Here is a 15,121-nt window from a genome sequence, read left to right as displayed (position 1 = left end):
TCTAAAACCACTAAAACTCTAACTGAAACCACTAAAAAGAGTCTATAAAATTGTTTGGCGACTGCTAAAGAACGAAAAAAAAGAAAAGATTTCAATGTTTATGCTTATATATTTGCCGAATGCTTGAAGTGATATTAACATCAATTAAACAAACAGTCTTTATTTTTTAACTTTCAATGCATTAATTGTAATTTATGTTGTTAGCATGTTTCCCAAATCAACATTTAGGATTGATATAGATTTTAGAATTAACTGACAGTAAAATTGCCGTTTTTAATAGCACCCGGGGCTCAACAACGTCTTCCGCTGGCAAAAGCAGAATTTTTCTATTAGGGAAAAAAATGTTATTTAAAACTTGAACTTTTTTTTTTCAAAATAAAACAATTTGTTATAGATCGAAAGATTTTTGTCCGTCTTAGGTTTTACCTTTTTCAGGTAGATGCGTGTCCCGAGATTAAGTGTCTAAAAATCGTAGTGGTGATAACAGTTCCAAAGTTGCTGTAGTTTGATTCTTATTGGTTCTCTTTAGTTATAAGCATTTGACATTTAACTTTCAATGTTTTAGTGTAATAAAACCTTTAATCTCAAAAGGGCAAATTACTCCAAACTTTAGATCCTGGAAAAATTCAACCTTTAATTTTTTTAAACAATTTCATTTTAGAAAAATTAGATTTCTATTTCGCAAAAGAAGTGGATGAAATGTGTCTTAAATTTTTCTTATTTTTCTTCATAGATTTTACTTCAGTTTGGCAACCGAAATTTCCGGTCTTTCTTCATGATCCGCTTTTAACCGCGGTAGGCAGATTTTCTCTCTCATTTATTACTACAGTGTCAAGAAATACTAAATCAAGATGGTAAATATGACAATCTGTTTTAATCATTAATTATATCTTGTATAAGATAAATTTAAATTAGAAAATGGTATGATATTTCTGTGTTTTATATCATTTTGCCAAAATTGTTCTTGTCAAATTCTTATTCGCCATATTACTTAAGTAAATTGACCTGGTTATGTAATTGTTGTCGTGTTGTAATAAATAATCAATTCTTCTAATTTGTGTCGTTATATATTTCAAAGAGTGTTAATATTTACTTTATATAAGTTATAAAAATATGAATTCCTTCCTCTCGCCGATACGTACGTGGCATATTTTTAATATGGGCCATTGTTTTGTTGGTCAATGACACTACAAACTAAATACTTATGTCACGTAATTGCTCTATGAATTTTAATTAACAATATAATTCTTTAACATTCTGAGATGTTAACCTTTTGTTTTAAAAACAAATTTTGTTAATTGATGTGGCATAGATAATAATAATCCACATCTCAATTAATGAAAATTTTACAATTCCAATATCGTGGTTTATTATTATCACTGCTGCTTTGTGTTGCTCTCTGAAATAGTCTACTGTCTGTTTTGTGACAATGTTTCAATTGGGTATAATATATTTATTCTGCTTAACAGTAAAGTGACACCTACATATTTTTAATATTAATGATGTTTTACCTTTATGTATTTGAACTTTTTGAGAAAGTACTTAATGAGTAATTTTATCTGTACTAGCAGGTGTCTCTATTATGAATGGTACCTCCTTTAAAGTTCACAAGCTTTTTCTCTTTATCATATTACGTCAAGCTTAGCTTTCATTTCAGCATTTTAAATTTCATAACTGGATGGGGTTTTAAAAGATAAACTTGACAAGTGGCATATGTTTGTCTTAAATATAAATATTCTAATGTAGCAGCTGACAATATAAAATATTTAATCAAACATTGTTTTTTGTCTGTCTTATGAAACTTTTCTGTTTTTTTAAAAATGCAAGTAATAAATTACAAATAATGTACTCAATATAGTTTGGAATAGTTTTTATTTATATCAGTAATGTTTAAAATAATTCCTAACTTTAAAATCTGAATTGAGTATTAGTATTCCTAAAAATCAGCAAATAACGTGAAACAGGTTAACATGAGAGGTAAAAGGTAGACTGAGATAGATATAATTGGTTTTTATTGCATTGAAATACAAATGACTCTTTTTGGAAGAGAAATGAAAACAAGTTATTTTTTTGGATTTTGGTTACTTATCTGTAATAAATATATTTAAATTGACATTGTGTCAAAATATTTTAATTATAATATTTAAGTTACTAATTTAAATAGATTTTTGCTGCTTTGACATTTATTAATTTTGTTTTGTTCTTCAAATTCAGGTCCTAGCTTTGATATTTAAAACATTATTTCTTACTGTTTTCTGTCTTAGTTTTTCTATGTAGTTTATAATGTTTTGGAAAGATTATTTTAATTGCATAGTTTTTTCCCCTGAATTTTTTGACTTATTAACATTTAAGGGACATTTGTAGAGAAGTTAAAATATCTCCCAGGTCACTGTAATGAGGATTAAAATCAGACTCAATTCCATCAATTAATCATTCTCATTTGTTTTTTAAATTAATTTATTCTTTAAAAATGTAACTTGTTTGGTTAAGAAAAGTTAATTTGTAGGCTATTGTCAAGAAAGATTTTGGTATCAATGACCTATAAGTTTCTGATTAACAACATAAGACAGTACCCGTTTGACAGTAAGACATTTTTTTTTTGCAAGCTTTGAAGAATTTAGGCTTCTTAGCCATTGTATTTGGCACTAACAGGCACTGATTTTAAAACATCCCTCTATCATGTTTGATTTATCAATGTAAAATTTGAAAAATTGTATCATTTACTCTCACTGCTATTATTGAAAATATACAGCATATTTTGTGAATTATTATAAATATTTTACTTGCCTAAAATTTCTGATCTTTTTCTATTTAGGTAAATTTTACTGTAGACGAAATTCGTGGTCTCATGGACCGGAAGAAGAACATCCGGAACATGTCAGTCATTGCTCACGTAGATCATGGTAAATCAACTTTAACAGACTCTTTAGTTGCCAAGGCTGGTATTATTGCTGGTGCCAAGGCTGGTGAAACAAGATTTACAGACACTCGTAAAGATGAACAAGAACGATGTATTACCATTAAATCTACGTAAGTTTTTAATGTTTATGTATTCAGCATGTTTTAACTTGTCAGCTTGTCTTAATTTCAGATTAAAAAAAAAAAAACTAAGGGATTAAGTTATAAGGACAAACTCATTCATAATAACAAATTCAGAGTTAGCCAATATTTCAATATTGAATTTTAGTTTCATTGTCTAAAGTTTACTAGCTAAGAAATATTCCTTATAAATTTTTAATTAAAGCTTAAGTTTTTATCGTGCTGTTTGAAGATCTGTTCATTGAATTATGTTGGCTTATGCTTTTGGGAGTATATCTGATGAGTGCAGAGAAAGTGACGTGACAACCTTTTCCTGCATCTGGAATTGAAATTGTTACTACACAGCAATAAGTAACCACTCTAATGTTAAGAGCGATACCAGTAGTCATTGTTTTTCTCGATAAGCTTACAACCTCAATATCATTTTTTATGTCTGGACCTAAAACATCAAACTTGGAGCATACATTGTTTAACAAACTCCCCATCTTGAGAGATTTATTATTTTTAGCAATATCGTATGCTACAATGTAACTTGCAGGCATAGCTGCAAGGCATAGCCGCTTCTTGGACACTGTTTATCTTGATGGAATTTTGTTGGCCTGATAATTCTTAAAAAATACTTCTTGCATTTTGTCTTTCACATTCAGGCGTTGCTTCATAGTTGGCATTCTTGTGCTTGGCTATAAAATGTCTATTAATGTTGTATTTAAAAACTGCTACAGCTTCATTGCAGATAAGACATACTGGTTTATCTTTTACAATTGTGAAGAAAAATTTCCAAATCCATTCGTCATTGAACACACGGCATTCTGAATCAACTTTGCGTTTTTTTGTAACTCTTTTATACATTTAATAATTCACCATTATGTACAGTATCATGTGTGCAATCTTTCCATATGCAATGTTAGAACTCGTGTTGGAAAAAATCTGCGGCTCCTCTAGAAAGACAAACGCTCGTTTGGACCGATCTGCGACTATTCTATAAAGAACTTCTGCCAGTTTTCTTGTAGTTCTTTCTTGAGTTGAGTAATATTATCAAATTAGTATATGCAATGATAACAGTGTTTTCATCATAGAAAAAAAATGGGTGAGAATTTCTCACCCTTTCTCAGAAACAGGATGAGATTTCAAAAAGTTAAGTGAGATTTCTAAAAATTAAAACACAAAAACTCTTGGAAAAAAAATCATTTTTTTAATTAAAACACATTTTTAATGTCTTCTATTTTTTAAAGCATTGAATATTTTTGCTGCATCATCATAGAAGATTTTGCCTTTACAAGATATTTTTCCATCTTACATTAGTGCATAAAAAATTTGAACGTCTTACATGAAGAAACCTTACGGTAAACACGGTTGCGGAGAAATGTGTTCTGAAAGGGGTTGTGTTCTGTTGTTGGAAAAGGTTCTGAACAATAATGGTAAATAGGGAAGCTAGATAACGAGGCAGATGTTGAAAATAATGAAAGATCAAGGAAGAAAAGTGAAACTGATTTTATTCTAAACTGCGTAATTCGAAGCCTTCTCCAAAATGCGAGAAATTCGCGAATTTTGAAATTAATTTATAGAATGAGCGAATTTCTCGCGGTAATCATTTTTTAATGCGAGAACAGAAAAAAATATGCGAGATTCTCGCGCTGTAGTGAAAACACTGGATAAAAGTAATTAAACAAAACCATTCCTTGTAAAAGTAGAGGGAAGAAAATAAATGAATTTTTATGGTGGTTAAAAAATTCTTGTTTATTTGTTTTCTTATGTTTGGTATTCTTGTTAATTTGAAATAAGATTTTTAGTGTAGTTTAATACATCCTTGGGTTGATCTTTCATTAATTTTGGTTCTCAAGCTCATAAATTTAAGTAATCATCTATAATCAGGAACCTATCTTTAAAATCTGTTAGAGTACTTATGTATTTTTTATGGATGTTTAATTCTTTTAGTAAAAGAATGTCTTTCTTTCAGTGGCATATCATTATATTTCAAGTTAGATGAGAAAGATTCTTTATTTATTAAAGATGACCAACAGAAAGAAAAAGATGAAAATGGTTTTTTGATTAATCTGATAGATTCTCCTGGTCACGTTGATTTTTCATCTGAAGTTACTGCTGCCTTGAGAGTTACTGATGGTGCTCTTGTGGTTGTTGATTGTGTTAGTGGTAAGATTCCTCATTCATTCTTTGCTTTATGTCATTAATGTAATAATAATTTGCCTTATGTTTGTGGCTAATAAAAATTTACTTTGTATAAATTTAGCTAATCAAATTTTAGGTTGTGTTGGGAAAAATTTACTAAGCTTGTTCTTTTTTCGTATCTCTAAAATTATATTGAAATTTCTGTTATAAGTACTAATTAAAAATAGTAAGTAAGCCCTTTATGGTTTCTTCTTAGTAACCTTGTTCTTGTTTATCTATATTGAAAATTTAAATATTCAGACTTACAATGATCTGAAGAATTTCTAATATGGATTTAATTTCTGTTCTATAATCTGAAGAATTTCTAGTATAGATTTACTTTCTGTATTTTATTGGAAGAATAAGTGATTTATCTGAGTAACAACAATCAGCCAAGTTAACCAACATTTTGTTGCTAGCATATTCAGAATGCTAGTATTGTGTCTATTTAGAAGTTTTAGTATTTCTTAAACTTTGTATTGTCTATCTAGGTGTAAGTGTACAAACTGAAACTGTCCTTAGACAAGCAATTGCTGAACGTATTAAGCCAGTATTGTTCATGAATAAAATGGATTTAGCTCTCTTAACTTTGCAATTGGAACCTGAAGACATGTATCAAGCTTTTGCTAGAATTGTTGAAAATGTTAACGTTATAATTGCCACTTATTCTGATGAAACTGGACCTATGGGCAATATCAATGTAAGTTCAAAAAAAGTTTATTTTTTCTTCTGATGTAAAAAGGTAATCTCAGTAATATAGTTTCCTTATTTATTATCATTAACATTGTATTTTTCTTTTTAACAGCTGGATCCATCTAAAGGAAATGTTGGTTTTGGGTCTGGTCTTCATGGTTGGGCTTTTACCCTAAAGCAGATTGCTGAAAAGTATGCTGAAAAATTTAAAATAGATGTTGAGAAATTAATGAACAGGCTTTGGGGTGAAAATTTCTACAATGCAACTACCAGAAAGTGGGCTAAGAAAGCTGGTGAAGGATACACTAGGTCTTTTGTCAAATTTGTTTTGGATCCTATCTACCAGGTGAATGTTCTATAACTTTATTTGAAGTTCTCTCTAAGTATTGAAAAGAGCAAGGTGCTTTCAGTTTATATAAATGTTTTAAAAAAATTTATAAAAATGTCCTAAGATAAGTGGTATTTTTATCCAGTAAGTTTAATGCAATATTAGTTTAAAAATTGATGAATAAAATCAGTTTAAATTTTAATCTCCATTTAAAACTAACTTGAAATAATGACAAACAAGCATATTTAATATTAGCATAAGACTATTATATTAAATTACATCTTAGTAAGGGAATTCGTGAATTCGTTTTATTACTGTAAATAAAAATTCTAGTAAATGAAAATTCATGCCTTTTTCTTAAACTAATGATTCAAATGCTTTTTATAATTAATTTAAATATTCTCTTCTAAGGTAGATTGCTTTTGGTTATATCTGTTTTTTACAATTTGTTTCAGTATTTCGATGTCCAAGTTAATTAAATTTATGTGAAGGGACAGTTTTTGTAATAAGGGTGAAGAAAAATGTATTTTACTAAGTCAGGTATTTTAAAAAAAATGAACAAACCAAAATGTCCTAAAAATGAATAAAATGTTTGAGGTACACTGTATTGTATTGAGTTCCAAAAATAATTGTACTTGAATTAGTTTAAGTACTAAATTTAAATTATCTAACATTCTGAAGTTTTTGTAAATGCAATATTGCAGGTATTCAATGCTATCATGAATTACAAAACAGAAGAAATAGCCACATTGTTAGAAAAGATCAATGTTGTACTGAAAGGAGATGATAAGGATAAGGATGGCAAAAACTTGTTGAAGGTTGTTATGAGAACTTGGTTGCCTGCTGGAGATGCTCTTCTTCAGATGATAGCCATTCACCTTCCATCACCTGTCACTGCTCAGAAATACAGAATGGAGCTTCTGTATGAAGGACCTCATGATGATGAGGCAGCTGTTGGTATGGCTTTTTAAAAAAATTGTTTTAGAAATTTATAAGATCGAGTAATTATTAATTCTTCGTTTTTGCATCGAAATTTAAATATCCTATCATATTGCACATTTTTTTTTTTTTGAAACAAGTAATGAAGGGCAATTAAAAAAAGTCATCTATTTATTTGAATATTTTAAGCTTTAATAGATAAGTATTTCAATGTATCTTTCTTGATAGATAAGTATTTCAATGTATCTTTCTTGATAGATAAGTATTTCAATGTATCTTTCTTGATAGATAAGTATTTCAATGTATCTTTCTTGATAGATAAGTATTTCAATGTATCTTTCTTGATAGATAAGTATTTTAATGTATCTTTACTGAAAGCTGTGTATTCCTTAGATCAAGCGATCAGTTCCAGGTTGAAGTTTTTTTTTTTTTAAATAAAATAAAATCTAAGGTCAGCGCAACAGCCCCTTGCAGGCCTTGGCTGCCTCAACAGTTAGCAAATGCCAGAGCCTCCTATCCTTGACAATTTGTAATCTTTCGGGTTTTTCAGGTCATTTTCAATGTCATTAAGCCACCTGGTGCGGAATCTGCCAATGGGGCATGGCCCCTGGGGGGGGGTGTTCTTAAAGGTGTCGATTCTCATGGCGCTATTTTCAGGGATGCTCCATAGATGGCCTGGCCATCTCAGCCGCCAAAGATTGCTCTGAGGATCTTTCTTTCGAAGGTTTCCAGTGTCTGCTGTCAATGTCCTCTGTCCAAAAAACACTTGTTAGCCATTTTAACTCAATTGTTGATTTCTGCTCTAAGTATGTTTTAATTGTTAACAGTACCAAGGTATTTGAATTCATTAACCCTTACAAAGGTATAACCATTAATACATAAAGGGGCACTTTAATTTACAGTTGAGGAGGAAAGTTCCATGAATTTCTTCGTAAATAGACACGAGGCCCATTTGTGGCAGCAACTTCGAGAGCTCGAAAAGCCTAATTGACAGCCCTTTCCAGTGTTTTCATTACAGAAAGAAAGTGGGTGAGAATTTCTCACCCTTTCCCAAAAGCTGGGTGAGATTTCAAAAAGTTAGGTGAGATTTCTAAAAATGAAAAAAAACATGAATAGACTTGGAAAAATATTTCTTTAATTATAAATTTTTAACATCTTCTAATTTTTAAAGCATTGAATATTTTTGCTGCATCATCGCATGGAAAATGTTCTATATCTACTTTTTCATCAGCTATTCTCATTAGGTTGCTCAAATGTGCTTATCAGTCAATCTGTTAAAATATTTTGTCTTAATTCAGTTCAGGGTGCTAAATGACCTTACAACAGATGCTGAAGTATTCAGAATCACTGAGTAAATTTGTAGCGTTGTGCACACACTTTCCTATCCTCTTCATCTGCCAGTATAGGCTTTCAATTATTTCTACTATATAGAATAGTGAAGTTATTTCTATGTTCATACTTCATGCTAGTATTTAATCTGTATCCGTTGAATATCCGTATTGTTTTGTTTTGACCGTTTCTACCGACATTTGTTTCATTTGTCCATTACGGACTAGAAACCTTTCCCCACGGTTAACACGTGGTTGCAGAAAAATGTGTTCTGAAAGGAGTTCGGGGGGGGCATTGTGTTCTGCTGTTCACACTGGTTCTTAACAATACTGGTAAATAGGAAAGCTAGATAACAAGGATCGATGTTGAAAATAATGAAAAATCAAGGAAGAAAAGTGAAACAAATTTCATTTAAAATAACAGAAGACTAAATTTTTTCCAAAATTAACGAGATTCGCTCATTTTGAAATTCATTAATAGAGTGCACGAACTTCTCCCGATAGTAATTTTTTAATGCGAAAAAAGGAAAAATATGCTAGATTCTCGCTCTGTAGTGAAAGCACTGCCTTTCTGACCTTCCAATTATATCAATGTCATCAGAGTAGGCCGTAACTTTGAGACCTATTCCAGAGTGGCTCTTCCGTCCAGTCCACTATATGATACACTTCTCCAAAGCAATGGAGCTTTAGTATCTGTAGAATTAAAATTTGAGATTTCTATATTCTAGTGCAGTAAATTTAATCAAATTAAAAAATATCTATTTACTTTTTTAATGTATTTCTCATTCCTTATAAAATGAAACTTATGTCACTTGCTTAATAATATTTATAATTTCTTTTCTTCAGCTATCAAGGGTTGTGATCCCAATGGTCCTCTTATGATGTATATATCTAAGATGGTACCAACATCTGATAAGGGTAGATTTTATGCTTTTGGACGTGTGTTTTCTGGAACAGCTAATTCTGGTCAAAAAGTAAGGATTATGGGACCAAATTACATTCCTGGCAAAAAAGAGGACTTGGCTGAAAAGAACATTCAGAGGTAAAAAAAAAGACAGTGTATTATTTTGCCTATTTTTTAAGCATTAGAAATACTTATTTACATTTTAAACATATTTTCTGAGTTTAAAAATCTATTTGTTTGAAAGTTGTAAAAAATTTCATAAAACAGAGGTGATAGTGTTGTGGATATACCGCTAAATTCCGTGTTTTTTGTGTAGTCTGTCCTGGTCAAAACCTAAAAGCAGGGCACGGCACATTAACAGACTTGTAATCCGGTGAGTTTCGGAATCTAAATTTTTTGTTGGGCGAATTATGGTCATTTTGATTACTTGGAACTGTGTTGGAATCTGTTAATATTGCGATTCTTCATGAGATTAAATATCAAGCAACGAATTTCATCTATACCTCATTTAAAAGTTGCAATTTGCATTCACAATATTTAAAATTCATACGGCACTTTAAGTATTGGCATAATTTTAAAATCAATTTTACACATTGTATTCTCTCACTTGGAAAAATCCAGTATTGTGATTCGCATTCACACCATTTTTTAAAAATCCATTGTTGCTGCTTTTGTAATATTAAACATTGGCTTTTGTATCTGGATTTAAAATTTATGTATTGCGATTCGTATATCCCTATTTACGTAGTATAAAATTGAATATCAGGATTTGTGTTTTATAAAATCCAATAACACCAGAAGAACAAAGAACTTTTTGGTTCAACAAATGCTGAATGCCTCTTCACAGCTTTTTTAGTAGAATCAGTGGAAAACTTGAAAAAGATTCCCATTTCAGATATAGCAAAAAGAATTGGTTGTGGCAGAACTAAGATCTCTGCTATAGTAAATGAGATAACCAATGAACTGCAGAAATCAATTAAAAAGGGCTGCCTTTTTTATTGCAAATGACTGACTCAAAACTCCATCCATTAGTAGTAAAATTTTTTGATGAATCAATTCAAAGTTGTGTTTCAGCATTTACTATTATTAAAGATGGCTGTACTGGGGTTAATATTGCGAATGGTGTATTAGACAAGTTGCCTGTTCTATGGGCATTCCCTTTCAGAAATGTGTTTCCTTTGGTGCTGGTAATACACCTGTAATGATCAGTGTCAAAAAATGGTGCACGAAAGTTTTTGCAAGATGTGCAAAATGAATTGATTATTACTGGATGCCCTTGTCATCTTCTTAGTTTAGCTTTACAGAAATCTATTTCTGAAATGAATTTTCCTCTTGACCAGGCAGTAATTGATTTTTTTCCCATCTGGAATTTAGTTCTAAGATAAAATTAAAATTCTTTCAACTTTATGATATTGAAATGTGTAAAGTTTTAAAACATGCCCTGTCTCTTGGTCGAATTTTTGATCAGTAGGATCCTTTTCTCAGCTTCTTTCTCAGTGAAGTAAAAAAAAAAAGGTTTGCCTAGTAGTCTTAAACAGAATAAAACACCCTAAGTAGCAGGAAAGTCTTTGAATATTAATAAGGCATTTTGCTCTTATGTCTTAATTGCCTCAGCAGACCTTGAAAAATTAAATACACTTTTGCAAACAAGTTCACCTCTAATACATAATCTGAAGCAAATACAGTAGCGAACCATTTATCCAGGATGCTTGGAACCATCGCTATCCGGGATGTCTGAATTTCCCGGTTTTCTGGATCAACCGAAAAGTGTTGTTAATAGATGTTTTATCGAACACGAATTACAAGGAAAATGTGTAACACATTTTAAAGTAAGAGAGAAAAAAGACAAGAAAAACAAGCTTAAAAAATTCTCATATTTATTTTTTAAAAATAATTACAATTCCTAAATTAACTAATATAAACAAAACCAATGATTAAATGACGCAATACATTTCTTACCCAATTATACCGGGGGGGAATGATAAAATAGAAGGAAAACTTATTAATCTAAATCAAAACAACGAAAATTATCGAACCCGAAACGATCGTTAAAAAAGGCACTAACATAAATATTAAAGCCCGGAACAGGGCAAGATCAACGGAATTGAAAAAAAAAATAGTTAAAAAAAACCTAATAAAATTTATGAATAAAAAGAATGAATTTATTAAGAGCAAAATTTATCGTGAAAAAAATCAAACGTGGAATCAGAAAGACAAAACTGCAATCTGCTTCATAAAATAATCGTATGTTTAAAATATTTTTCTTTTTATTTATAAAAACACTATTTTTAACGAAAGCAAATGTGATTCCACACCAAGAAAAACCTGAAAATGATACCATAGAATCAGAATTTATTCAAAAGAAAAATATTTATTTTTATTAAAGCGATGTCAAATAGATATATTTTTCTCTTTCATCTTATGTTCAGTGATATGCATGTGCAATGCATTTTCCCCACCCCCTCAAAAATCAGAGAAAATAAAACATTCATCCCTTCCCTGCCTCCTTTCGATCAGCAGATTTTCAAGGTCAGAGAAGAAATGACGTTTCTCTGGGTAAATGGAAATTCTCCCCTTCCTCTACTCAACTTAAAGGATGAGTCAAGTTTCTGCATTTTTTCACAGTTTAAAATGGCGGGAAAACCAAAGAAAAATTTTTCCGGATAAATGGTTCTCTACTGTACCTACAAATCTATTGAAAACCATATATCTTTATTTTATTGATGTTATTAATTGTTTAAAAAATTTGAGTTTATTTAAGTCCCTTTCAGGATCCTACTGTCCAAAAAGCGATGTTTTTCTTTCCACGCTCATATTATAATGGATTTATAAAAAAAATAGTTAAAATCCACTTTTTTTTATAAATTTATTAGTAAATAATATGCAGTTAGAATCTTTTGCATTTTTATAACTAGAGGATGGCAGCCATGCATATGTATGTTTAATTTATAATTCAAAATGTTAAATCAAGAAGCAATTAATTTATAATATAATGCAATGCCAATAAAATTTAAAATTTTTTATGCCAGATAAGCTATGCGAAAGGTAATTTACTATTTTTTATGCATCTACATTTTTTTCCACAGAACTGTACTCATGATGGGACGATACGTAGAACCTATTGAAAATGTACCTTGCGGAAATATCTGTGGTTTAGTAGGTGTTGATCAGTATATTGTAAAGACTGGCACTATTACAACATTTAAAGATGCTCACAACATGAGAGTTATGAAATTCTCAGTCAGTCCTGTTGTCAGAGTTGCTGTAGAACCATTGCATCCATCTGATCTACCAAAACTTGTTGAAGGGCTAAAACGATTGGCTAAGTCTGATCCTATGGTGCAAGTAAGTAACAGAGTGGTTTATTCTTTTCATGTTTATATGCAAATATTCTGATACTTACTGTCTAACTGTGTTTTCACTTATAGTCTAGGTGTTTTTTAAATTAGTTTAAATTTTACCCATGTTCAGTGGGAAAGAAGTACTAACTTGATACTTATTTTCAATTTTATTCCAGTGTCACATTGAAGAGTCTGGTGAACACATTGTTGCTGGAGCTGGTGAACTACATTTAGAGATCTGTTTAAAAGATTTAGAAGAAGATCATGCTTGCATTCCTCTTAAAAAGACTGACCCAGTGGTATCTTACAGAGAAAGTGTACAGTCAGAATCTGGCATTATGTGCTTATCTAAATCTCCTAATAAGCACAACCGTCTTTTCATGAGAGCATCACCATTGCCTGATGGTCTCCCAGAAGATATCGACAAAGTATGTTAAGCTTTGCTTACCTAAACCAATTTTTTTCAATTCATTCCTCTATGTTAACAGCTGAATTAATGCTTATATATTTCTTTATATTTAGGGCACTGTTAACACCAAGGATGATTTCAAGGCTAGGGCTCGATACCTTGCAGAAAAGTACGAGTGGGATGCAACAGAAGCTAGAAAGATTTGGTGTTTTGGACCTGAAGGCACTGGACCCAACTTGCTAGTAGATGTAACCAAGGGAGTACAATATCTAAATGAAATCAAGGATAGTGTAGTAGCTGGATTCCAATGGGCAACTAAAGAAGTGAGTTTTAAAATATAGTTTTTGTTTCTTTTCATTTGGCAATTTTTGACTCAAATTTTTCTCCCTTTTTCTTTTAGAGTGTGTTGTGTGAAGAAAATATGCGTGGTGTCAGATTTAATATTTATGATGTTACATTGCATGCTGATGCTATCCACAGAGGTGGTGGTCAGATAATTCCCACAGCTAGACGTTGCTTCTACGCCGCTATGTTAACAGCTGAACCTCGTATGATGGAGCCTGTCTACTTGGTGGAAATTCAAGTAATTATGTTTGTTACTTTTCTCATTGTTGGGATAGTCTTATATTACTATTTCTGTTGCACATGTAACCCGTCAATCTTGTCTTATTAGTGTCCTGAATCTGCCGTTGGTGGTATTTACGGTGTATTGAACAGAAGGAGAGGTCATGTTTTTGAAGAATCCCAAGTTGTAGGCACTCCTATGTTTATTGTAAAAGCTTACCTACCTGTAAATGAATCTTTTGGTAAGTTATATTAATCACATCCATTATATTGTAGCTTTTAATAATTAACATTCATTGTCTAAAATTAGTTCATATCTAATCTTGAATGCTTGTTGCATAATTAAGGGTTTTAAAAAAAGATTCTTTCAAATAGCACTACTAGGAAAATAAGTTATAATCTTCCTGCAAATTTTATGTCTGAGGTAGACTAAGTTATCTGCTCCTTACTTCATAAACACAAAGCTATTGAAAGAAGTGCAATATAGTGTTCATCGATTAAATGTCCGAAATTAATTTTGGAAGTAGACAATATTCAATTGTTATGAAAGTTGGTTTAGTGAGGAAAATATATGCCTCAGGGTAAACTTTGAAAGAATGATTAGTAAATTTTTCATCACAATATTGAAAGTTTAATAAGTTTAATTTTAAAGTTTGTAGGTGGGTTTTGAAACAGTATTTTTGAAATTTAAGTGATTCATGAGTATGAAAAAGTTACTGTTATTTTTAGAAATATGAAACTATTTAAAATCTACTTATTAAAAAAAAAATGCCTAGATTCTTCAAATGATTCTTAATTTAAGGCAACACTGCCTTACTGAGGTTTAGATTGGAGTATGCATGGAAAAGTTGATTTCTAACTTTAAACTTGCTTGGTTAATTTGCAAAATATAATAATTACATGTTCTTTTGCAGGATTTACTGCAGATTTGCGCTCTAATACTGGTGGACAAGCATTCCCACAATGTGTATTTGATCACTGGCAGATCCTTCCTGGAGACCCCATGGATGGCAAATCCAGGCCTTACACTGTTGTCATGGAAACAAGAAAGCGTAAAGGATTAAAAGAATCACTACCAGAACTTGACCAATATCTAGATAAATTATAAATGGACTCTTTAATTTAAAAAAACAAAAAAAATCTAAACTAGACAGCTGTTATTTGTAAAGATTGATGAATTGCGAGAAATAAAGTGCTGACTAGAACTTGTTCTTTCATTGTGTTAATATTTATACAAAGTATGAATAGTAGTTTATGTTTGGTAGTTGGTTGGGAGCATAGTTAGAACCAGTTCCTTTATGGTATCTAAATTTTTTTCTCTTCCCCCTACTATCCTGAAACTAATGCAGTTTATGCATTTATTAAACACCTGTTTTATAATGTAGAGGAGCTTGTGCCAGAACTTATAGT

The 15,121-nt window shown here is 30.8% G+C and overlaps 1 protein-coding gene across 2 annotated transcripts; it reads left to right on the top strand.

Annotated features, from left to right (window-relative positions):
- Positions 1-771: 771 nt before the first annotated feature.
- On the top strand, positions 772-14,916 carry eEF2 (eukaryotic translation elongation factor 2). Of its 2 annotated transcripts, none has more exons than XM_071178680.2 (13): positions 772-854; positions 2,816-3,030; positions 4,997-5,190; positions 5,697-5,905; positions 6,011-6,244; positions 6,931-7,183; positions 9,340-9,535; positions 12,484-12,742; positions 12,915-13,166; positions 13,261-13,470; positions 13,548-13,730; positions 13,821-13,953; positions 14,626-14,916. In XM_071178680.2, the coding sequence occupies exons 1-13, from the start codon at positions 852-854 to the stop codon at positions 14,817-14,819; spliced, it is 2,535 nt and encodes an 844-aa protein (XP_071034781.1). In that variant the 5' UTR covers positions 772-851; the 3' UTR covers positions 14,820-14,916. The 2 variants fall into 2 exon arrangements, with proteins under 2 accessions (XP_071034781.1, XP_042907485.1); XM_043051551.3 differs by having other exon boundaries at positions 772-921.
- Positions 14,917-15,121: the final 205 nt, after the last annotated feature.

Source organism: Parasteatoda tepidariorum, chromosome 6 (genome assembly GCF_982258835.1).
Source record: "Parasteatoda tepidariorum strain Cologne lab strain chromosome 6, Ptep-v5.0, whole genome shotgun sequence".
NCBI classification, from domain to species: Eukaryota; Metazoa; Arthropoda; class Arachnida; order Araneae; family Theridiidae; genus Parasteatoda; species Parasteatoda tepidariorum.
Note: the sequence above shows the minus strand (reverse complement) of the source record. Positions and strands in the feature narration are given on the sequence as shown.